The following is a 23,720-nucleotide window of genomic DNA, read 5'->3' on the forward strand; positions in this document are numbered from 1 at the left end:
AAATAAATTCATCTTGGTCTCATCAGACCATAAGACATGTTTCCAGTAATCCATGTCCTTAGTCTTTTTGTCTTCAGTAAACTGCGGACTTTCTTGTGCATCATCTTTAGAAGAGGCTCCCTTCTGGGACGACAGTCATACAGACCAATTTAATGCAGTGTGCAGCGTATGGTCTGAGCACTGACAGGCTGACCCCCCACCCCTTCAACCTCTGCAGCAATGCTGTCAGCACTCATACGTCTATCCAAAGACAACCTCTGGATATGACGCTGAGCATGTGCACTCAACTTCTTTGGTCGACCGTGGCAAGACCTGTTCTAAGTGGAACCTGTCCTGTTAAACCGCTGTGTGGTCTTGTCCACTGTGCTGCAGCTCAGTTTCAGGGTCTTGGCACATTTCTTATAGCCTAGGCCATCTTTATGTACAGTAATAATTCTTTTTTTTTTCATATCCTCAAAAATTTCTTTGCCATGAAGGTGCCATGTTGAACTTCCAGTGACCAGTATGAGAGTGAGAGCGATAACACCAAATTTAACACACCTGCTCCCCATTCACACCTGAGACCTTGTAACACTAACGAGTCACATGACAACAGGGAGGGAAAATGGCTAATTGGGCCCAATTTGGACATTTCCACTTAGGGGTGTACTCGCTTTTGTTGCCAGCACTTTAGACATTAATGGTTGGGTGTTGGGTTATTTTAATGGGGGAGAGCAAATTGAAACTGTTATACAAGTTGTACACTCACTACTTTACAAGATATAATAAAATGTTTTCAAAAATGTGAGGGGCGTACTCACTTTTGTTAGATACTGTAAATAATAGCCACAATAGCAGTGATTCCAAAAGAGGGCAAAGACCTGAAACAATGCGGTAGTTATAGGCCGATATCTTTGCTGAATGTGGATTTTAAAATATTCAGCAAGATATTGGCCCTCAGACTGCAACAACATCTTCCCTCTTTGATTCACCAAGACCAGGCAGGCTTTATTCCAACAAGAGAGGCAAGAGATGACACCATTAGAGCTATTAATCTGATGCATATAGCAGATTCGTCTAAAACCCCCTGTGTGTTCCTGGGGACTGATGCCGATAAGGCTTTTGATCGGGTGGGGTGGGAGTTTATGTTTTCAGTTCTACGACACATAAAATTAAGAGAGAAGATGGTTGGATGGATCGCAAGCATGTATAAGAGTCCCATGGCGCAGGTAAAGGTAAATGGAGTAACTTCATCTCCCTTTAAGATAACAAATGGCACAAGACAAGGCTGCCCACTATCGCCCCTGATATTTGCCTTGACTTTGGAACCTTTTTTATGCAAAATACACCTTAATAAAGATATTAAAGGAATTGAAATAGGGGGAACACAACATAAAATAGCAGCATATGCTGATGATATGCTTTTCTCAATAAAAAAACCGACAGTGTCATTACCGATTCTTATTAAAGAAATGGAATTATACGGCAGACTTTCATATTTTAAAATAAATTGTAGTATATCAGAAGCTCTGACGATAGCAATACCAAAGGAAATATCAAAAGGAATAGGCCTAAGTTATAAGTTTAAATGGGCAGCCCAAAGTTTGAAATATTTGGGGACAAGGATTGCAGTGAAAGAAAATGGACGAATTGAACTTTGTACCGTTATTGAACAAAATACGTGAATTATTGAAAAGATGGAATAAGGGAATGTTTTCCTGGTTCGGAAGGAGTAACATAATTATGATGAATATATTGCCCAAAATATTGTATCTCCTTCAGGCAATCCTGATTACATTACCAAGATTTTTTTTTTAAGAATTTACAAACAGTATTTACAAAGTTTATATGGACAGGTAAGCAATCAAGAATAAAGAGGTCACTGCTATCCTTACCAAAGCAATATGGAGGTTTGGCTGTACCAGATATCTTTAAATATTACCAGGCGGTTCATTTGGGTCGAGTACTTGACTGGTGTAGACATAAGAATACAAAGATCTGGCCAAACCTAGAGCAAGCACAGTGCAAGGAATTATTAAGTAGAGCCCCCTGGTGTTATAAAGAAGTTACAACTAATATAAAAAAACATCCAACAATAGGAACCACTTTACGGATCTGTCACAATTTATTCTCTAGGGAATTAATATCTACGTACAATTCACCTCTGACACCTATACTGGGCAACCCGCGCTTCATACCTGGCACACAGAAAGGACCCTTAATGGCATTGATTGAGAGAGGGACATATCAGATTTCTAATTTCAGAAGTCGGGGCAACTGGCCAACAAATACAGGATTTGATGGATAAAAATGGACTCTATCAGTTAGAGTTCTGGCAAGCAGCACAATTAATATATTTTTTAAACACTCAAGTGATGCCACGGTACCGGGATCGGGAAATGACACCATTTGAGAAACAGTGCATGGAAAAAGAACCAAGTATACATACAATATCTAAAATGTATGCAATATTGAGTAGCCCATCAGAACATTTTCAGTTGCCCTTTATTCAGAAATGGAAAACAGATCTGGGGAGGACTCTTGAGGAAAAACAAAAAATTAAAATGATACAGGCTATATTCAAGACAGCAACCTGCACCAAAATGCAGGAAAGTAATTATAAAATAGTTGCACAATGGTATAGGACTCCAGAGAGGTTACATAGATATTTCCCAAACATAAAAAGTGAATGTTGGAGATGTAAGGTAGAGAAGGGCACGATGGTGCATATCTTCTGGACTTGTGCCAGAATCATTCAAAAGTTTAGCGAGACGGTTATACCGGAGGACCCAACTTTCTTCCTCCTGCATCTGTCAGATATTTCCTGGGGAATAAATGGGAACCCACTATTGTATCATCTGTTGAATGCTGCTAAAGCATGTATACCGCTAAAATGGAAACAAACACAACCCCCTACTCTGAGTATGTGGATTAGGAAGGTGGAAGAAGTGAATAGAATGGAAGACCTGATATGGACAAGTAGGAAAAAAAGAGAAATACACTGTAAAATTTGGACACCATGGAATGATTTGATTTTAGACAATGGATAGGGCTGGGGAGGGAGAACCTGGGAAGGAACATGTGGATAAGGAATGATAAGGAACTATAAGTACTAAGGTGGGAGGGAGAACGAGGAGCGGGTCAAGATAATATGGAAGGACATGGGAGAGCGTCCCCCCATGGCCGGACATTTTTTTTTTTTGAGCGAGATTAGAGGCCGTCTCCATGGAGTTCTCCTCTCTTGCCATGAACCAATACCGGGATCCAATGGTCCACGCTCTCGGCTCGGAGGGTGGGACTGGAGGGTGGGAACCAATGGAGGGGAAGAGTGGATCCCAATGGTAGGAATGTTATTGTTTAGTTTCTTTTCTTTTTTCTTTTCCCTCTCTTCTGCATTTTTGTTGCTGAGACGAATGGAAAGAGAGATTGCATTAAGATAATTGAATGTATTTTGATTTCTTGTGTTAAAAAGAATGTCACTTCCCATGTTTTGTATAATTGTAGGAAAATGTATTTGAAAAATAAAGAAATTGAAAAAAAAAGATACTGGGCCAGATTCTGGTAGTTTCTGCGGCGGCATAGCGTAAGCCATTTACACTACGTCGCCGCAACTTACTAGAGCAAGTGCCGTATTCCTCAAGCACTTGCTCAGTAATTTGCGGCGGCGGCGTAGTGTAAATGGCCCGGCGTATCCACGCGTAATTTAAAGGGGGCGGCTTGTATTTAAATTAAGCGCGCCCCGCGTCGATTGAACTGCGCATGCGCCGGGCTGAAAAATAGCCCAGTGCGCATGCTCCAGCTCAGGACGGAAAACGTCAATGACGCCGACGTGTGCGTCATTGACGTAAAGTCGTATTCAAGAACGACTTAGAAAAACGACGTACCCGACGGGAAAAGACGACGCGGACCCGACGCCATACTTAACATGGCATACGGCGGACTGGCGTAAGGTTACCCCTCATATAGCGGGGGCAACCTTGCGCCTACGGAAACGACGTAAGCGACGACTACGCAACGCAAATTCGTTCGGGAATCAGGCTCATTTGCATAGTCAAATGAGACCTGAACGTAAACGCCACCCAGCGGCGAATTACATTTAAGATCCGACAGTGTAAGTCACTTACACCTGTCGGATCTTGGCCGTATCTATGCGAAAATGATTCTAGGAATCACTCGCATAGATACCCGGGTCAAAAAACAGAGATACGACAGTGTTTCCTGAGATAACTCTGCTGAGAATCTGGCCCACTGTAAATAAATGTTTAGCCAGTGCATTAGTATAACACAAGTGCTATAAAATAAACTTCCTTTGTTTTTGTTTTCAGCACCACTGTAGACACTGTGGAAATATCTTCTGTGCGGAATGTTCCTCAAGAAATGCCTTAACGCCTTCCTCCAAGAAGCCAGTCCGTGTTTGTAATACATGTTTTAATGACTTGCAAGGATAGGAACCGCTCCCTACTCAGATCCCTCCAAATTACATTTAGTATTTTTTATTTTTTTTTGTTATTGCACTTCATAAAGCACTCAAAGTACTTACTCCTCTGGATGAAGATTGTACAATTTGACAACACAAAATCCTTTTGAAATGTTTTATTGATACAAAGTAAAATTATTGTATTTTTCATGAAAGCCAAGCTTGAGGGCATCCTTCTTGTTTTTTCCCCCGCACATCCCTTTTCTGTTCGCTGCCATTTCCGTTTTGTTTGGCTGCCTGTAAATAGTAGGCTGACAGAGAAGTAACTATGTATTTTTTATACATAAATTGACAGTAAACCAGGAATCACATAAGTCTGAAGTTAGGTTTTTGTTGCCTAATGGCAAAGCTGTAAAAGTATGGAAGGATCTATTTTTTTAATGACTATACCCCTAAGTAAGCAGTGTTGTACATCAGTGTTACTAGTTGTGCATGCTTACACACTGAGGACAAATGAATGCTCCCAAACCCTCTAAGTCACTTATCACTTTTCTATTTATCATTTGTACTAACGCACATCTGTGTTTGTGTACTTGCCTGAGTATTGAAAACCTTCCTTGCATCTGTGGTATTTTACAGTTATGACTCTTTCCTCATTTGAACTGAAGTCACAGAGATTCGTCTTTAAAAGCCAACTCCACTGGCCAAATATTTTTTTATATATTCTGTCTTAATGCAGTTATTTTGCCACATGTTGGCATAGTAGATATCTGTATTATGTGACTAACAACTGGGCACAGTTCAGCACTTGAACACTAAGCCAATGGCGCCAAAGTGCACCTGTCCTCTTTAGACCTATTTTTTGTGTGTGGTATTTTACAGTAGTATCTAATTTCCCATGAAAATAACAATTTGTCTTAACCCCCAGAAACAAAATAATTGTGTACTAAAGTTCGTGTGATTTTATTTTTTTTTTTTAAACATTTGTCATCTAATAGGCGTCGGAAGATGATTGCAAATGACTTTGAACTCAGATTTTTTAAATTGTAGGAGTAATACTTAAGGACATAGGTGTGTTTTCCAGTTCATAGATGCAAGATAAATGGTTCTTTTAACCCAGGGGTCTCCAAACTGCGGCCCGAGGGCCAGATGTGGCCCTTTGCTAGCCTTTATCCAGCCCTTGGGGCTTTATTCCTCCCACTGATATGAGGCACTATTCTTCCCACTGACATCAACAAGGGGGCACAATTTCTTTCACTGATACCAATGATGGGATACAATTACTCCTACTAATAGGGGCACTACTCCTTATCCTACTGACTGCAAACTCTGAGGCCATATTTATTCTCACCAATGCTGGGCCAGGGATATTTTCTACCCCCACTGGCCACAATCCGGCCCTCCTAAAGTCTGAAGGACAGTAAACTGGCCCTTTGTTTGATAAGTTTGGAGACCCCTGTTTTAACCCATAATTGCCTACCATCGCCATGTTAAGATTTAAAGCAATACAATTCTGACCACACTTAAAGCCCAGTTGAATGGCAGATGCATCCAGTATTGATTAGAGTTTGGCTGGGTTCACACATGTCCGGTGTGAATTATATGTCCGTTTTCACATTGGTTCAGCGGTTCAGGTGCATTTTTGATGTGGTTCTGATACGAATTTGCAAGGCTTAAGACTGGATTTTTGTCACAGCTGCGATTTCAATGCTGGCCATAGTAGATAAAGGGTGTTAACTCCAGTACTAGGAGAGCAATCCGTGCTGAAATCCTGAACACAATCAATGAGCCTGAATTCGCACCTGAATCACATGCCAGTACTCAGAAAATGCACAGGACTCTTGTTTTTTTTAATTTGCACTGCAGATATATGTGAACAGCATCAATGGAAATCAATGTTATTTTGCATGCTATGCGCATCGGATGCAGTTCAAAACGTATCCAATTTGCATATATATGAACCAAGCCTTAAACTCCAGGCAAACAACTAAACACACAGATAACAAGGATATATGGAAGTTGTTTTACCTGCCAAATAATTTTGTATGCCTGTACATCCAGTTCTGAGATTTACATAGCTGTGCCAGACAGCACTGTCCTGTCTAGGTGGAAGATCTGGTTTTAATGTGCTGCAGTCAAGTACCATTTACAGGTTTTGTCTCTACCCAAGCTTCTGACTGAAGACTGATCTCACGTCTGTCGCTGTGCTCCCTCCTTCTGTCAGGGTGACACTTGTTAGTACATGAGCATTGCAGCAGAACTGACTGGCTCCTTATACTCGGTCTCCCAGTCTGAGCTCAGTTGCACAGAGACTGGCTGGTACAAATTCAGGTATACTGCTTACATTAAAATAAATTCATGATGAGTTATTAAAGAGCTGATTTCATTTTTATTTTTATATATGACTGGAAGCTTTGCATAGATATCTGTTATTGTTTGTAGTAATCTCGAATTGTTCAATGTCGTCCCCCCGCCCTCAGATTATGTTGCAGAGAAGGTCTGCGTTTACCTGTCGGCAAAGCCCGTTCTTCCTGCTGAATGGGGAGCTCTATCTCTGACTCAGCAGGAGGTGCTCGGACCTCTGCTTGAACACAGATCCATTTTTTATAATTACAATTGGGCTTTACACTTTGCTGCTGATGATACCCTAGTTAAAGTGGACTTGCTCATATCATAAACCCAGTACTAGCAATGCAAAAGCAAATTCTTAAAGGGGAGGTTCACCCTAAAAACGACTTTTCTAGTATTACATTGGCCCCCCACATTACAATACAATTATGCCTATTATTTTTTTTTTTATGCTGTACATACCTTGGTACAGCTAATTCACCCGTGGCTTCCGGGTTGCGAGTCCCGCGGGAGTGGGCGTTCCTAACATGCTGGTGATTGACGTGATGACCAAAAACGAGCTCCCCCCGTCGCGTAAGCTGCGTCACGATTGGCGAAAGGAGCCGAACGGCGAGTCGGCGCTATACTGCGCCTGCGCAGTAAGTCGTTTTTAGGGTGAACCTCCCCTTTAAGGTTTAACTTGGAGATATTCAGACATGCCAAGAAAAGCATAACTCCAGACAAAAAATAACTCTTTGGATAATGACATCACCCTGGCTTTATAGGTTTTTGTATTAAAATATCAATACTACTAATTGCCAGCATGTCCTCATCACCAGTTTCCAACTGTCTTTTCCAGGCGAAATTGTATTTTATTGGATTTTATAATAATGACAGATCATATTACTTACATTATCATAAGTGAACCTAATCGATTGGAGGAGATGTGTGAATCAAAAAAAGTGACTGAAGAGAAATTTAAAAATATTTTGGCAGTAAAAACAATTCAATTATATGTACTGGTATTTGAACTTTTGTGTTTAGCTATTTGGCTTGGTGTTTTTCTTTGTCACGATTCACATCTGAATAAGCACTGTCTGTTCTCTGCTTCTGAATTTATTATTTTTTATAGATGCGCTAAGTGAACACATTCAGAATGTGTTTTGTCAGAACACTTCCACAGCCATTGAACTGCCTGTATCATATTCCGTTGCCTCCGTGTGCAATGCCGAGAGTTTACGAGGCTGGAAAGCTGTTCCCGACATTGAGAGCTGCTAGTCAACCTTGTGTTTGCTGTTTAAATAGATTGTGTTTCTGATTTACTTGTGATCTCCCATAACTTGTTAAATACATCCAAACCTTGTGCATCGCCTTAAAGCGGAGTTCCACCTAAAAATTGAACTTCCGCTTTACCCACTTCTTGCCCCTTTACATGCCATATTTGGCATGTAATTTTTTTTGAGGGGGGGGAGTGGGGGCTTCAGGAGAAGTGGGACTCCCTCCTTCCGCCGAGGGGCTGGTAAGGCGAATAGCTTAATCGCCTTATTGCAGCCCCTCCCTGTAGGCGAGCGCCTGTCCAATCGGACGGCACAGCGCCGCATGCGCATGAACATAACCTGGTTCTGAGGTCAGAGTAAGGCATGGACATCCAAAGTAAACGCACTTTCTCTCCTGATTTTTATTCATTTACCATTTCATTTCATTTACCGTTTCTATACAGGGAGAGGCTACAGCTAGTAAAATGAACTGGCACATATCGGACCTCTTTTATTTCTGTGAACTTCCTAGGTAATACTGAGACAAGCATTCTCACCTAGAAGCAAGCAAAACACAAAATATACTTGACTAATAAAGTTCAGCCACAATGTCCTTAGGCCTGTTTCACACAGGCTTCAGATTGTATAGGAGCAGTGTGAACAGCAAGCTTGTATGTAACACTTTCAGCAAGCTTCAAGCAGCATTCTCTCTAAGCCTTTAACCTCTTGACAACCGAGGACGCCCTCAGCTTTATGCGGTGATATCTGAATGATGCCTGCAGCTACAGGCATCATTCAGATATCACCGTTATCAGCCGCCGATTCTCTGCGCGATAAGAACAATCAAATCGGCAGTTCTGCTGCTTGATTGTTCTTATAGGCAGCGGGAGGGGATGTTCCCCTCACGCCGCCATCCGGTGCTTCTCCGGGCTCTCCCGTGCCTCTCCGGGCTCTCCAGTCGGCACTGGCTGGGAAGCATAGAGATGACTGGTGACCAGATGGTCACCAGTCATCTCTATGACCATCGGAGGCCTGGGCGCAACGTTATGACGTCACGCCCGGTGCCCGGAAGTGAATTTTTTTCCACAATCTCATGCTTGTAAGCCTGGAGGAGAGATGTGGGGTCTTATTGACCCCACATCTCTCCATAAACACTGTCACACTGATTCATATTACAAGGGATGTTTACATTCCTTGTAATAGGAATAAAAGTGATAAAAAAAAAATGTAAAAAAAAGTGTAAAAATAAAAAAAATGAAATAAAATGTATTTTTGATTATTTTTTAAAACGCCCATGTCCCCGGTAGCTCGCACGCAGAAGCAAACAGCATGCAAGTCCCGCCCACATATGTAAACACCGTTCAAACCCCACATGTGAAGTATCATCGCGTGCGTTAGAGCATGTGCAACAATTCTAGCACTAGACCTCCGCTGTAACTCGAAAATAGTAACCTGTAAAAAATGTTAAAGCGTTGCCTATGGGGATTTTTAAGTACTGAAGTTTGGCGCCATTCCATGAGTGTGCGCAATTTTAAAGCATGACATGTTAGGTATCTATTTACTCGGCGTAACATCATCTTTCACATTATACAAAAAAATTGGGCTAACTTTACTCTTTTGTTATTTTTTAATTCATGACTTTTTTTTTCCCCCCAAAAAAAAGCGTTTGAAAAATGACTGCGCAAATAACATGCAAGGAAAAAAAGTTGCAATGACTGCCATTTTATTTCCTAGGGTGTCTGCTAAAAAAAATATATATAATGTTTGGGGGTTCTGATTAATTTTCTAGCAAAAAAATTTGATTTTTACATGAAGGAGAGAAGTGCCAAAATAGGCCCGGTTCTAAAGTGGTTAAAGTGCCCTTCGGCTCCTGTTTGGAAATGTTATACACAGATCCTAATAGGAGTGTTGGCTGTCACTTTAAACATGCTGCTAGCAGGCTTCAGCATGCTTTCAGCAAGCTTCAAGTAGTGCTGAAGCCTGCTGGCAGCCTGTTTAATTTGGCAATCAGCACTCCCATTAGGATCTGTATTCAGCACTTACGAACTGGAGCTGAATGGTATTTTAAAAGCTTTAACTGCTTGCCGACCAGCAGCCGCAGTTATACGGCGGCAGGTCGGCTCCGCTGGGCGAGATCACATAGCTATACGTCATCTCGCCGAGCAGCCAATAGGGGCGGGCACCCGCAATCGCTCGTTACAGAGCGAGAACCTGGCGCTGTGTGTGTAAACACATAGCTCCCTGTCCTGTTAGCACTAACTTTTGCGCAAACCAATCAATAAAGGCCTATTGCGATTTTTTTTTTTTTTTTTTACGGAAAATATGTAGACTAATACGTATCGTCCTAAACTGAGGAAAAAAATAGTTTTTTTATATATTTTTGGGGGATATTTACTACAGCTCTATTTTTGTTTATAGCGCAAAAACTAAAAACCGCAGAGGTGATCAAATACCACCAAAATAAAGCTCTATTTGTGGTGAAAAAAGGACGCCAATTTTGTTTGGGAGCCACGTCGCACGACCGCGCAATTGTCAGTTAAAGCGACGCAGTGCCGAATCGCAAAAAGTGGCCTAGTCTTTGACCAGCAATATGGTCCGGGGGTTAAGTGGTTAACAAAGCTTGCTGAAATGTCTGCAAATGCTTTAATGTTTTCTTTTCTCATGGCTCTTATACAAGCTGAATCCTGTGTGAAACAGGCCTAATTTATTCGAAATGCTCACATCAGTCCTCTCTCCACTAGTGTACCCTGCGAATAGTAATCTATCAATCTATCTGTAATCGAACTGTATTAGTAATACAGACGCTGTTCTGTACTTCAGATCTGAAAACCACTAACTGATGCCTGTAGTGGCAGTGGGGGCCCGTCCGTACGGGGCGCCGCCCACCTTATGCATGCACCCAGCCCCTAATCTACATGCCGTGTGCCCTGCAGTGCGCATGGATTCCAACAGTTTTTTCCCTTTTTTTGAAGTTCCTGATTAGAGCCTGAAGCTCTAATTGGCTTCAAAAAAGGGTTGGCTCAGGGTGCAGAGCACTGCACCCTGAGCTTGCCGAGTTGTGTGACCATAGCTATTATTCGCTATTGCCTTCCTGCTTTTCCTCCAAGCCAATCAGGAAGCGGGTCCTGGGTCTCAGGACAGGATCTGCTTCCTGATTTGGCCCTGAGGAGAATGGGGAAGACAATAGTAAATATTCGCTATTGTCACACACTTCTTGTTCAGCTGGGAGAAGCAACGGCCTGGCTCTTCCTTCCCCCTGCCTTCTAAGGTAAGGTCAGATCGCCTAATGCCGGAGGGGGGGCGGGTTTGCTTGTGGCAATCAACGCTTTTCTGTCCGTCGCCCTCCGGTGAGGGGGGGTTGCTTGCAGAGATCGCCATCAGTTCACCTAACGCTGGGGGGTGTTTTGTGCTTGCAACAACCGCTGCCTTCCCATCTGTCTCCCTCCGGTGGGGGGCAGGGGGTTTGTTAGTTTGTCGCCCCTACCCCACGAAATATACTGTGTAGTGGCAATCTGAGATTTGCTCATCATTGCTCCAGTCTCTGCAGACCCACAAGTTTCTCTTGTGCAACCATTCCTGGACTTAAATTTGAACTGTTCTGGTGTGAGAATGGATGAGTGATATGTCTAGAATAGTTTGAAATGACCACAGTAGTGGTAGCTAGCTGTAAGGCTAGAGTAGCTTGGAATTACCACAATAGTGGTAGCTAGGTGTGGTGAAGGTTTACATTTAAATAAAAACAAGCGATAATGTTACAGTGAAATTATGGTTTTGCCGTAATTAGGACATTTCTCCAGAAGTAGTGTAGTTATGTTTTGCTTTTATCGCTTTTCTAGGTGTGGCTCTAGTGGTGCTGTAGATGTGGTCTGTGCTGACTTTTCTGAGCCTGAACTGGTGTCAAAACACTGATCATCAATAGTAAAACATGATGACACTATTGCTTTTCTCTTTTACAATGAAAATGTGAATCTTTATGTACAATGTACATTTATTTGACAAAAGTATTCTGAAAATTTAGCAGTATGTAGTATTCAGTTCTTTGACCATTTTCTTGAACTTGTGGCCATTTATTATACCAAATGGTCAGTCCTACAAATTATCTTTTGTTTACTTGACATGCACATTACCTATGCAATGCATATCAGCTGATTTTCCCATTACTTTCAATAACTAATAGAAGATTCTGGAACATGTACAGAATGTTGGATGGGAATTTCCAACCTATCTGAAATGCTCAAAGCCTTCAGTCCACAGAATCGGGTAACAGCGGACATACACAGGCTATGGATGTGATGCAGTCCGGCAAGAGCAATTGTGCTGGGAACACAGTTGGCCAATATTGTCTGTTGCCCTACAAGCGAGTTTTGAATGTGCATGTCAGAGGAAGGTTGTCCAATGGTCCCAAAGTTGTAAAGTGGCGTTATTAAATTTTCTTTTCCTGAACCCTTTATTAATTATAAAGTAGAATTGATGCATGCTAAAAAGGCCCCTCACATCTGCTGTAAGAGCAGCTTCAGTCGGTTCTGCAAAAATTAAAAGTCAGCAGCTATAAAAACTAAACTGTAGTTGCTAAATTTAAACACGCACTCACCTGTCCAGGGATCCAGCTCCATCCTCGCCTGAGCCGGTCTTCGAGCCCCCAGTGCTGGCATGTTAATTGTGGGAAACCGGCTATGACTACTTGCTGCTTCACAGCCGGCTTCCCACTGCGCATGTGTGAGCCACGATTCACCATGTGAATGCCGTGATGATCAGTGCATTAAACTCCAAAGCCCAACTCTAGTCCAAGTGTTTTTACTTCTGTCAGCATTTTATTGTTGTATGTTTCTTTTTCCCCTGACAGAAAGATAGGAATTGATGGGACATAGAATGCAATAAACACATTCTCACCCATAGAAGGACAGAGGAAGTCGATTACAGTCAGCTTATTCTGCCACCTACGGGATTATTGGACACTGGCAGACAGAAAAATTGTAAGCTAGCTCCAGTATAACGCCTCTTTTACCCAGCATGCCTCAGTGTTTAATTAGGGTCCTAGGAAGATGAATGTTTTTCTCCAGAGCCAAACAAAAGTCTAACCTATTTTGTGTGCTAGCTTTTTTCCTTTTGTTTTTCTGTTCTTTGTGGATTTCTCTTTCATCAACCTAAATCAAATGTCTCACTACATTGCTGCCTGCGCTCATTTCTATATAGCAGCTATTGAGATCTGTGTTTTCTCAGCTTAACTTTGGAGGCCATAACTGGACCACGGAGCTAGCCTGGAATGTGACCTTTGGGGCAGTGCTCTCAGCACTGTTGAGCTTTCCAGACCTAGGTGTACTGGTTAAGTTTGCAGTGGAGAACTTTCCAGGTCCAGGGGTGTGGTAAAGCTCCAGTTGTGACCCTGTCTGTGAAGACTCACTGTTTGAAGCACTGGGTCATCTCTTCAGCTTACCGCGGTAACAATTACCGCTGAAGGACTGCATGCTGAAGCCATCAACTGGTTCCCTGGGTTTTGTGAGTAACTGGAACTTTGCCTCTCGTTTCAAGCCTAGTTGCATTACAGCTGATCGGCCACAACATGCCAGCATAGAGACACACAGGGGACAATTCTGCTGCTATTGGTGACCCCCAGCCCCCCTAGTGGTTCTGGGGGCATTTACTCTGTATCCTCTTTGGGACCCGCCACCTGTAATGTGGAACCTGATACCCCTATTCATAAAGGGTCTTCCTCATCAGAGTCTTCCTCGGATTTGTATGGTGTGGCTTTGTATCCTGCCCTGTCCTAAGAGACCTTCACACACATTCAACTCTTCATGCTCTCCAGCTCCATTTTCTTCAAAGTCTCTCTCCGACTCTCCAGAGGGCATAGATCAGACCAGACCACGTTTTACGGTTACTATATCTGACTCAGATTCAGAGTCTCAACAGTCTATTTCTGAAGAGACTATTTTTGAGGAACCACCGTTTCTTCTGTTATCTCAGAGTTATAAGGGATCATGTTGCACCTAACTGATGCTGTGTGTGTACTACCCTGCATTTGAAGGATCTGAATGCTGTCCGTAGTATTGGCTCTTTTAGAGATCCTGCTGCAAAGACCTTCCCCTTACATACACTATATAAGGCGTTCCTTTATGTGGACTGGAATTACCCAAAGGAGTCCTGGGCTCTGCCTAAGCGTGTGGGAAATTTTAGCTTTTAAGCGAGAATTTGAAAAATGTGGACTGTATAATTTGTTATTGTTCCCCCTGTTTTGGTGGGTTCAGGTCAATCAGTCTTTCACTTTCTTTAAACTTCTGCCCATGGGTCGCCGTGCTTTGCATGCCTTTATCTGGCACTATTCCTCCCGCTGATACTGATGATGAGGTGATGAAGTTCTACTAAAACCAACAATAAGACACAATTTTTTCCACTGACACCAAAAATGGGGCATTATTGCTCCCACTGATACCAGGCACTATTTCTTTCCACTGACATTGAAGATGAGGTACTATTCCTTCCACTGACACTAACAATGAGGCAATATTCCTCCCATTGACACTAGTGATGGGGCACTACTCCTTCCACTGACACAAACAATGAGACACTATTTACCCTACTGACACCAACAATGGGCCAATATTCCTTCTACTGACACCATCAAAATGGGATGCTGCTAGTCTTCCCACTAACCCCAACGATGGGACACTTTTCCTTTCACTGACACTAGTGATGGGCCACTATCCATTCCCTATAATTTCTCCCCCAATGGAGCCATGGACCACAATAAAATTGTGACACAAGTTCTATACCTTCCCCACTTAATCCAAAAATGAAGCAAGGTTTGTTTGGAGTTGGAATATAATGCAGTATTTTTCAGACCTGTCCTAATGTACTACTAATAACATATATATTTTAAAAACCTATTTGGTTAGTAGAAAATCTTCTGCAGTGAATTGCTGGTTGTGTTCTAGTCGAAAATGGTACCTGCAATTAACATACTCTGCAGGCTGCAGCTTCTGGACAACTTACTGTAGCCTCTTGGACTGATTGAGGTGGTTCCCTGTCTGTAGCATAACTAAAATAAAAACCAGTACATATTCTTCAGATTTCCTAACAGCCCAACTTTTTGTTGTATAGCGTGATTGCAGGCTTTTCCCCTAGTGGGCATATTATTTCTCACTTCTTGCGGTTGATTTACTAAAACTGGAGAGAGCAAAATTTGCTGCAGCTGTGCACAGTAGCCATCAGCTTCCAACTAGTTGTTCAATTAAGCTTTCACAAGAAAAAAAAAAAACTGGAAGCTGATTGGTTTCTATGCAGAGCCGCACCAGATTTTGCACTCTCCAGTTTTTGTAAATCAAACTATTGTCTCATTAACAGAAAGTCAGAAATACGGGATATGATGGACTACTTCGGTATGAACAGAGAATTAAACAAAAACATATTTTTGGTAGAGTGTCCAAAAATTTGTAGTTTTGCGCCCCCCCTTTCCCTTTTGTCCTATGGCTTAGAATTTAATATTTCAGGATGCAGGTACCCCTGTTGTAATTACATATTGGTGGGAGTAATATATATTAACTATACATTTTATATAATGTAATGGAAAATATGTCAGATGAGATAAATATCCAGTTTTTGATTTTGAAGGGTTGAATCATCGTAACAAAAGTGACAGCTGTAGCGTGCTTCCAAATAAACTGTCCACATTCCTGTCTGCTTAGTGTTACTGAACCTTGGTGTGAAGGGTACAGATATAAAAGGTGTGTAGGCAGTAAGTCATTACAAAGGCAGGCTAGAACTGTCCATACAGGTTCTGGAAAGTGATGCATGACTATGTGTGTTACAGTCGTTTTGGAAAGGATGAGTAAACTTCCCACATAGGTAGAATAGGGGAGTAGTCTGTATTTTCAACTGAGTGGAAATCGTTAAAGTCTGTATGTCAAATGCCTGTGTTATTCCCGGTTATTTATGTGAAATATAAATATCTTGAGAAGAAATGTGCCATGTGTGCTACTTGTATTTACCAATTTATGTATAATATTGCCCTATCTGCTTAAAGTATTGCTATGGAAAGCAGCTTGAGCGTAACACTTGTCGGCTGTCACTGAGAACAGTGCTTCATCTACCTCTAAAACACTATTGCTTTTTAGGCATGGTGGGCACCACACCTTGTATTACACTGCCTACAGCCGTGGTCCTCCCCCAACCAATGGCTCACAAGGTGGCGCTCACCAATTTTTTCGTTCTTTTTGCAGCAGCCTCTCATCATGCACATGCCTGCCTAAGCAGCTGCTGTATTGAATAGCTTGCATAAATATATCAAGCATACGTTTGCCAATTTTAAAAATCATTTTATTAAAATGTTATTATGTTTAACAATTATTGACTGTTGTGTGTTCATGCCTAAAGACATTTGTACTTGAAATTTGCTCTTTTCACTCATTTTAAGTTCAGCAAATATAGTTAGCATGTAGTGAATGATTAAGACTAGATATAAATACAGGAATGTTTTAGTGAAATCACTAGGCTGTATCGTAGATGTCGGACAGATTCTACATTTGCGTAAAACTATGGGAATTATGTAACGTTCTGAGACTTCATAAATGTATGTGTCACGAATGATGAAAACAAATCTAGCTCATGTCCACATTGGTTGTTTTCTGTTCATACAGATTCTGCTTAGCATGGCTCTTCACCACGTCTGTTGAAAAGGTTAGGGGCTTAAAGCTGTATTAAACCCCAAAACTATTTTTTTTTTTTATGTATTAGCAGATTAGAACCACTAACAAATTGAAGCCAAACTCCAGCTCACACTTTATAAGCAGTTACAGCAGTTTTTATTTTTCCATTTGGGATAAAGGTTTTACGTGAATAAATAAAAGCTGATAATTTTAATCACCGCTGTCAGTGTTAAGTTGGTTTATCTCATCCATGTAAACTGATGCATTCTGCTGGAGAGTCTGTTCTGTGAAAAACAGGCCAGATGGCTGCATTACCAAAATAGAAGAAAGATAACCTAAAAAGGGAACAAATACAGCCATCACATATTCTAAGAGTTGGTAAGCTGAACTATAAAAAAAAAAAAGTTTGCTTTTGGGTTTAATACTGCTTTAGCCATATATGTTCACAATGCCTTTTATTCTAAAAAAAACATCACGTACAAACTACCTCTTTCCATGTGTGTTTATTTAATGACTGATGTGTGCAAGTAGTGCTAATTATGCAAATCTTGAAGAACTCTGGTCTAAACAATATCATTTTTTTTTTTTTTTAATTAGAAATTCTTAATATAACCTGTAACCAAGTTAATGACATCTTATATCTCTCTGGAACTCTGTTAATGAGATATCTGCACTGTTACGGTCAGGCCGAGTTCACACTTCTGCAAATTGGGATTTCCCTGCATCCAATCCACGTGACAGGAGATTGTGACCGCCTCTCAATGGACCTGGTCCACACAGCTCCAGGGCAGCCGCGGCCTGCATTGAAAAAGGGTCCTGTGCGTCTGGATCTGTTTCAGCTGTGAATTCAGCCAAAAAATGTGCTGATTTGCACCTGAATCAGTATACAGGGATGCACTGGACCCCCTGCTGGCACACTCGGCCACATCTGTGTGAACCCAGCCTACAAGTTTTTATGTTCCCTCTCTTTCAGATTTTATTTGTATTATGATATGCAAGAAGCAGCAGGAAGAGCTAGATCTCACCAAAGTGGGTAGGAACATCCACAACTTCCAGGTGGTCAGGAACAGAGCTGGGAATTAGGGAAAGGAGCTACTATCCAACACTTAAGGCTGGATTCACACCTATGCAGTTTTAGTGCTTTTTGCATTTTGCAGATTTGCACTACAGAACGTGTTCCTTAGGAAACCATGTTAAAGGGACTGTAGTGCAAATCTGCAAAAAGCACAAAAAATGCATAGGCGTGAATCCAGCCTAAAGGATAAGTTCACCTTTACAAAAAAATTATACATTTTTGCAGTTAAAAAAAAATGTGCATTTATTTATATTTTTTGTTGGGAGCCTGGAAAGTATTGTACCCATGATCAGCAGATCGTGGGTGCAATGCAGACTCGATGTACAGCCAAGCAGTTACACACTATCAGGAAGCATCAATGAACTACCACAGTGCTCAACAACGCTGTGGTAGTTCATTAAAAACTACAAGCCAACAGTCGCAAAGGCTGCCAGATTTTGTAGTTTCCTGATTTACAGAACACTGTGAATGGATGACGGCCGCGTCTTTTACAGCTGGCAGGAGGGATAAGATCCCCGGTAGCTGTCAGACTGGGGGAAGCGGGGGCCGGTGCATCTGTAAAATGTAACACCCTGAACATGGGTGTAACGTTTATAAAAGGTGAACCTATCCTTTAAAAATAAATTTAAAAAAAGAAACATCTCAGCAGTAGGGGTATAGTAAAAATGATGTACATTTCTTATTGCCCATAGCAAGTAGCCAACTTCTATTTCTGCAATCCAGCCTGAAACTGAAGGATTTTGATTGGTTTCCAACTTGCTGTAATCAGTATGTTGTTTATACATAAATCTTATTTTTTTATCCCTGGAAGGTCATCTGAAATGACATTGGCTTTGTATTATGCTGTCAATGTAGGTGCAGCTTTGGTTACCAGAGATGTCTGCATTGTTGGATGTTGGTTAAACATCGAACATGCTGTTACAAAGAGGCTGGTCCACTGGACTTTGTCATGTTTTATCAGTTTATATATTTAATGATTTACAGACCGTGTGTATTATATTGGTAAAACAGTTAGCTGGTAATATACATAAGACAAGTATTCCATTCTTATATTGCTAATAACTTGTGCTTGTGCCATTTAAGTGATCATGGTGTGCCATTACATTTGACTGAATCGGTTTTTCATGTGCACCAGGTTGTGGTAAAAAGAGTCACCTCATGGCCTTAATTGACATCCTGCAGGTCCCTGGCCTGTTCAGTGATTTGTTTAATGCCATTCATCATTGCCAAATTTCAGTTAATGACTGTACAATTATTTTCATGACTGTATTTCTTTATCATCCATTGTAGTCAATGGGAAGTTTAAAGCTGTGGGATTATACTGCCGCCTAGAGGAGGAATGGTTACTGGCAAACAGAAAAACTGAAGGCCAGACGACGATTACATCTTTCTTTTTTTGTTTGTTTTCCCAATTCTGTTCTAGCAAAAGTTGGCTGGGGTCTACTTTCCGAGTGCAGAGCTATTGACATTGCCTCAGTGCTTGCCCTGTTTCTAAACACTCACTTAGTAAGTAGGTCAGTTGGGCTGGGCATCGGGAAATACCTTAGTTACTTAGGTCAGATCATTAAATTCCCTGATCAAAATTGTGGAATTTTGGATGATCTGCTGGTCTCTGCAGTGTTGGACCTTTCTAATGGAGGATTATTGGATTCCAATTCAGTTGGATAAGCCGACAGTCGCGATGATGTATATCCTGTTCTGGGCAGAATTTTTTGTTTCTGCGCAGTCGGCTGTGTACATTCCAGGCATAGACAATTGGCAAGCATATTTCTTCAGCCGGAAGCAGTGCTAGAGGTGTTTAAGGACCTGTGTTGCAGATGGGGGACACCAGAGGTGTTCCCTTCTAGTCTAAAGGTACAACAACAAACAGACAGGTTTGTATCTAGATACAAGGTTCCTCTAGCAGAAGCAGCGGATACTCTGGTTACTCCATGGCATTAGTACACCCTGATGTATGTCTTTCCTCCCTAAAACGTCTTCAGTCTTTTCTGCAAAATAAAGATGGATGGATTCCTGTGATTTTCATTGCTCCGAACTAGCCCTGGTGGACGTATGCTAAATGGTAGATCCTGGCAATTGGGATAGTCTGTCCCAATGACCAATTTTCAACCCTTCTTTGCGATAGCTGGCTTTACCAGCATTGATGTTGAAGCCCAGATTCTAAGGGACAGAGACATCTCTGAGTCTGTAACTCCTACAATGCTGAAAGCTAGGAAGCCTACTTCTTGAAAGCTCTGTCATTGGACATGGAAGGTTACTTCGCTTGCTGTGAGTCTTCCACCCCAGTAGTTTCTCTGTGGGACAAACTCTTTCCTACAGCTTGGTTTGGGCCAGCGTCTGCACCAAGCGCTATCAAAGGTCAGTTTTTTTGCTCTGAGCTTCACAGACCTTCGATTGAACCCATGCCTCTCCCTACTCTCACCCACATGGTTGTGTTTCTTGTAGCCATCACCTTGGTCAGTGTCTAAACTGGTGACCTTATTCTGCAAGAAAACCTTTTTTCTTTTGCAGAGGGACAAGGTGCTGGTTTTGAGGCTCCAGCCTAAGATAGTTTCTGCCTTTCAGCTCAACCAGGACATTGTTCTTCTGTCCCCTTCGTCCTGTTCACTTAACGCAAGATTCCCTACATTGCTTCTTTCAGGAAGACTGATTCCTTTATTTTTTTTCTCTAATCCTGGATGGACCCCATAAGCATGCCCCATCATCTTGTTCCACCATCAATAGGTGGCTTAGACAGACCATCATTCATGCTTATGATCTTAAGAACTGGGTTCCACTTATTCCTGGCAAGGCGCACACTACTAGAGCTGCAGGCTTTTCAACATCAAGCATCTACTTCTCAGATTTGTAATGCTGCTTGCAACGGTTTAAGACTTTCTTTGTTCCTCAGTGTATTTCATGAACATACGAGTATAAAAACCCTATTTTCAAAGTTGTTACGTTTTTTAGTTTTTTTTACTTTAGTGCAAACATACTAGAAAGCAGAACAGTGATAATGTTAATCTGTGCTTGAACTACTGCTTACTGAAATGAGTTACAACTTCCTTTTCCCGTTTTCAAAACTCCTCCAGGTGCCGCTGTGTAGATTAACATATCCAGACAATAAAGAAATTGTAACTGTGGCAAGACTATGCACACTAAAATATTTACAGCAAACACTTAACCACTTTAGCCCCGGGCCTGTTTTTCAGAGTCGGTGTTTACGAGACAAAACCATTTTTTTTTGCTAGAAAATTACTTAAAACCCCCAAACATTATATATATTTTTTTTCTAACACCCTAGAGAATAAAATGGAAGTCATTGCAATACTTTTTGTCACACCGTATTTGCGCAGCGGTCTTACAAGCGCACTTTTTTTGGAAAAAATTCACTTTTTTAAATGAAAAAAATAAGACAACAATAAATTTGGCCCAATTTTTTTAGATAATGTTACGCCAAGTAAAATGATACCCAACATGTCACGCTTAAAAATTGCGCCCGCTCGTGGCATGGCGTCAAACTTTTACCCTTAAAAATCTTGATAGGCGACGTTTAAAAAATTCTACAGGTTGCATTTTTTGAGTTACAGAGTAGGCCTAGGGCTAAAATTAATGCTCTCGCTCTAACGATCGCGGCGATACCTCACTTGTGTGGTTTGAATACCGTTTTCATATGTCGGCGCTACTCGCGTATACGTTCGCTTCTACGCGCGAGCTCGTCGGGACGGGGCGCTTTAAAAAAAATTTTTTTTGCTTTTCGCATTTATTTTTATTTATTTTAGAATTTTTAACACTGAAAAAAAAAAAAAAAAAGCATGACAGGTCCTCTTAAATATGAGATCTCAGATCTCAGACCTCAGATCTCATATTTGGGCTTAAATGCAAAAAATAAAATAAAATTGGAAATGTCATTTTTTCAAATGACAAAAAAAAAAAATGTTTCTTTAAGACGCTGGGCGGGACTGACGTTTTGACGTCACTTCCGCCCAGCGGAGCTATGGGGACGGGCGAAGGAGATTTTTCCTTCAGTCTCGTCCCCGCTCAGCTGCCGGATGGTCGCGATCTCCTCCGCCGCTACCGACGGCTACGGTAAGCGGCGGAGGGCGCGGAACAGCGGCGGGAGGGGGGGGCCCCTCTCCCGCCACCGATAACGGCGATCTCGCGGCGAATTCGCCGCGGAGACCGCCATTATCGTTAACACGGCCGCCCACAGAAGAGATGAATATCTCGATTGTGGCAGCAGCTGCTACCGTTACCGAGATATTCATCTCTAAAGTGAGGACGTATAACGACGGTGGGCGGTCGGCAAGTGGTTAAAGAAAGCCCTCATTTTCCTCTCTGGATATAGTAATTGTTTGGAAGTTTGTCTTTAAAATGATTGTATATGCTTTGTTTTTTTATTATTAAAATAACAAACCTGTCATACCAGCTCTGTGCAATAGTTTTGCACAGATAGGCCCTTATCTTCCTCCTCTTAGGTTTTCTGCCGGTGCTTCTGGTTCCTCCCCCCTGCCAAATGCTCCCCTAGCAAGCCGCTTGCTTTGAGGGCACTCGTCTGTGCTCCATAAGACACACAGTGGGACTTGCCCCTCCCTTGTTACTGTCTGAAAGCAGTGGGAATCAATGGCTCCCGCTGCTGTCTCTGAGCCAATTAAATGGGAGAGAGCTGAGAGAGCCTCTGCTCTCATGCACAATGTTTGATCAAGATCTGGCTAATGTATTTTATTTTTTACCTTTCTGTATACAATGGAGTAAGATGGTAAAAACCTTCTGCCTTTACAACCACTTTAAAATTTCACAACAGACTATGTTGTGAAAGCTTGGCTCATTTCTGTTGAGAGCAGAATTGTAGAACCCTGACAGCCTTTAGTCTTTGTTGTGATCTTTTGAGAACAAATTAGGTCACATTATAAGCAGCGAGAGGGGTCATGTTTGGGTTGTTAACCACTTGCCGACGGCGCACCATCATTATACGTCCACAAGGTGGCTCTGCTGGGCGAGAGCACGTAATATGATGTCCTCTCTCCCAGCCGCCACTAGGGGCGCGCGCGCACCCCCCGCGCGCTCCCGTGCGTGTGCTCGGCGGGCGCGATCGCCGCCGGGCACACGCGATCGCTCGGTACAGAGCGGGGACCGGGAGCTGTGTGTGTAAACACACAGCTCCCGGTCCTGTCAGCAGGGGAAATGCTGATCTTCGGTTCATACAATGTATGAACCGAGGATCAGTGTTTCCCCTAGTGAGGCCACCCCCCCCCCCCCACAGTAAGAACACACCCAGGCATACTTAACCCCTTCCCCGCCCCCTAGTGTTAACCCCTTCACTGCCAGTGGCATTTTTATAGTAATCCAATGCATTTTTATAGCACTGATCGCTATAAAAATGCCAATGGTCCCAAAAATGTTTCCAAAGTGTCCGCCATAATGTCGCAGTACCGGAAAAAAAAAATCGCTGATCGCCGCCATTACTAGTAAAAAAAATATAATAAAAATGACATAAAAATACCCCCTATTTTGTAAACGCTATAACTTTTGCGCAAACCAATCAATAAACGCCTATTGCGATTTTTTTTTTACAAAATATATGTAGAAGAAAACGTATCGGCCTAAACTGAGGAAAAAATATGTTTTTTTATATATTTTTGGGGGATATTTATTATAGCAAAATGTAAAAAATATTCATTTTTTTCAAAATTGTCGCTCTATTTTTGTTTATAGGGCAAAAAATAAAAACCGCAGAGGTGATCAAATACCACCAAAAGAAAGCTCTATTTGTGGGAAAAAAGGACCCCAATTTTGTTTGGGAGCCACGTCGCACGACCGCGCAATTGTCTGTTAAAGCGACACAGTCACGAATCGCAAAAAGTACTCTGGTCTTTGGGCAGCAATATGGTCCGGGGGGTAAGTGGTTAAACGTCCATTCACAATACAACTCACAAATACACATTGCGGTGCATTAAACAAGTCATTGAAAATGAATGGGCTGAAATGCACACGATAATGGGGCAGGTTGCATTTTATCACACACATGCGGTGTGGTGCATTGT

The 23,720-nt window shown here is 41.9% G+C and overlaps 1 protein-coding gene across 3 annotated transcripts in view; it reads left to right on the forward strand.

Annotated features, from left to right (window-relative positions):
• The window catches only part of EEA1 (early endosome antigen 1), a 160,229-nt gene extending 155,618 nt beyond the window's left edge, over window positions 1-4,611 (forward strand). For all 3 annotated transcript variants that reach the window (XM_040344133.1, XM_040344134.1, XM_040344135.1), the window contains one exon: window positions 4,305-4,611. In XM_040344133.1, coding sequence (XP_040200067.1) covers window positions 4,305-4,427 — 123 coding nt within the window. In that variant the 3' untranslated portion in view covers window positions 4,428-4,611. The remainder of the gene's footprint in view (window positions 1-4,304) is intronic.
• Window positions 4,612-23,720: the final 19,109 nt, after the last annotated feature.

This window comes from Rana temporaria, chromosome 3 (genome assembly GCF_905171775.1).
Source record: "Rana temporaria chromosome 3, aRanTem1.1, whole genome shotgun sequence".
Classification (NCBI taxonomy): domain Eukaryota; kingdom Metazoa; phylum Chordata; class Amphibia; order Anura; family Ranidae; genus Rana; species Rana temporaria.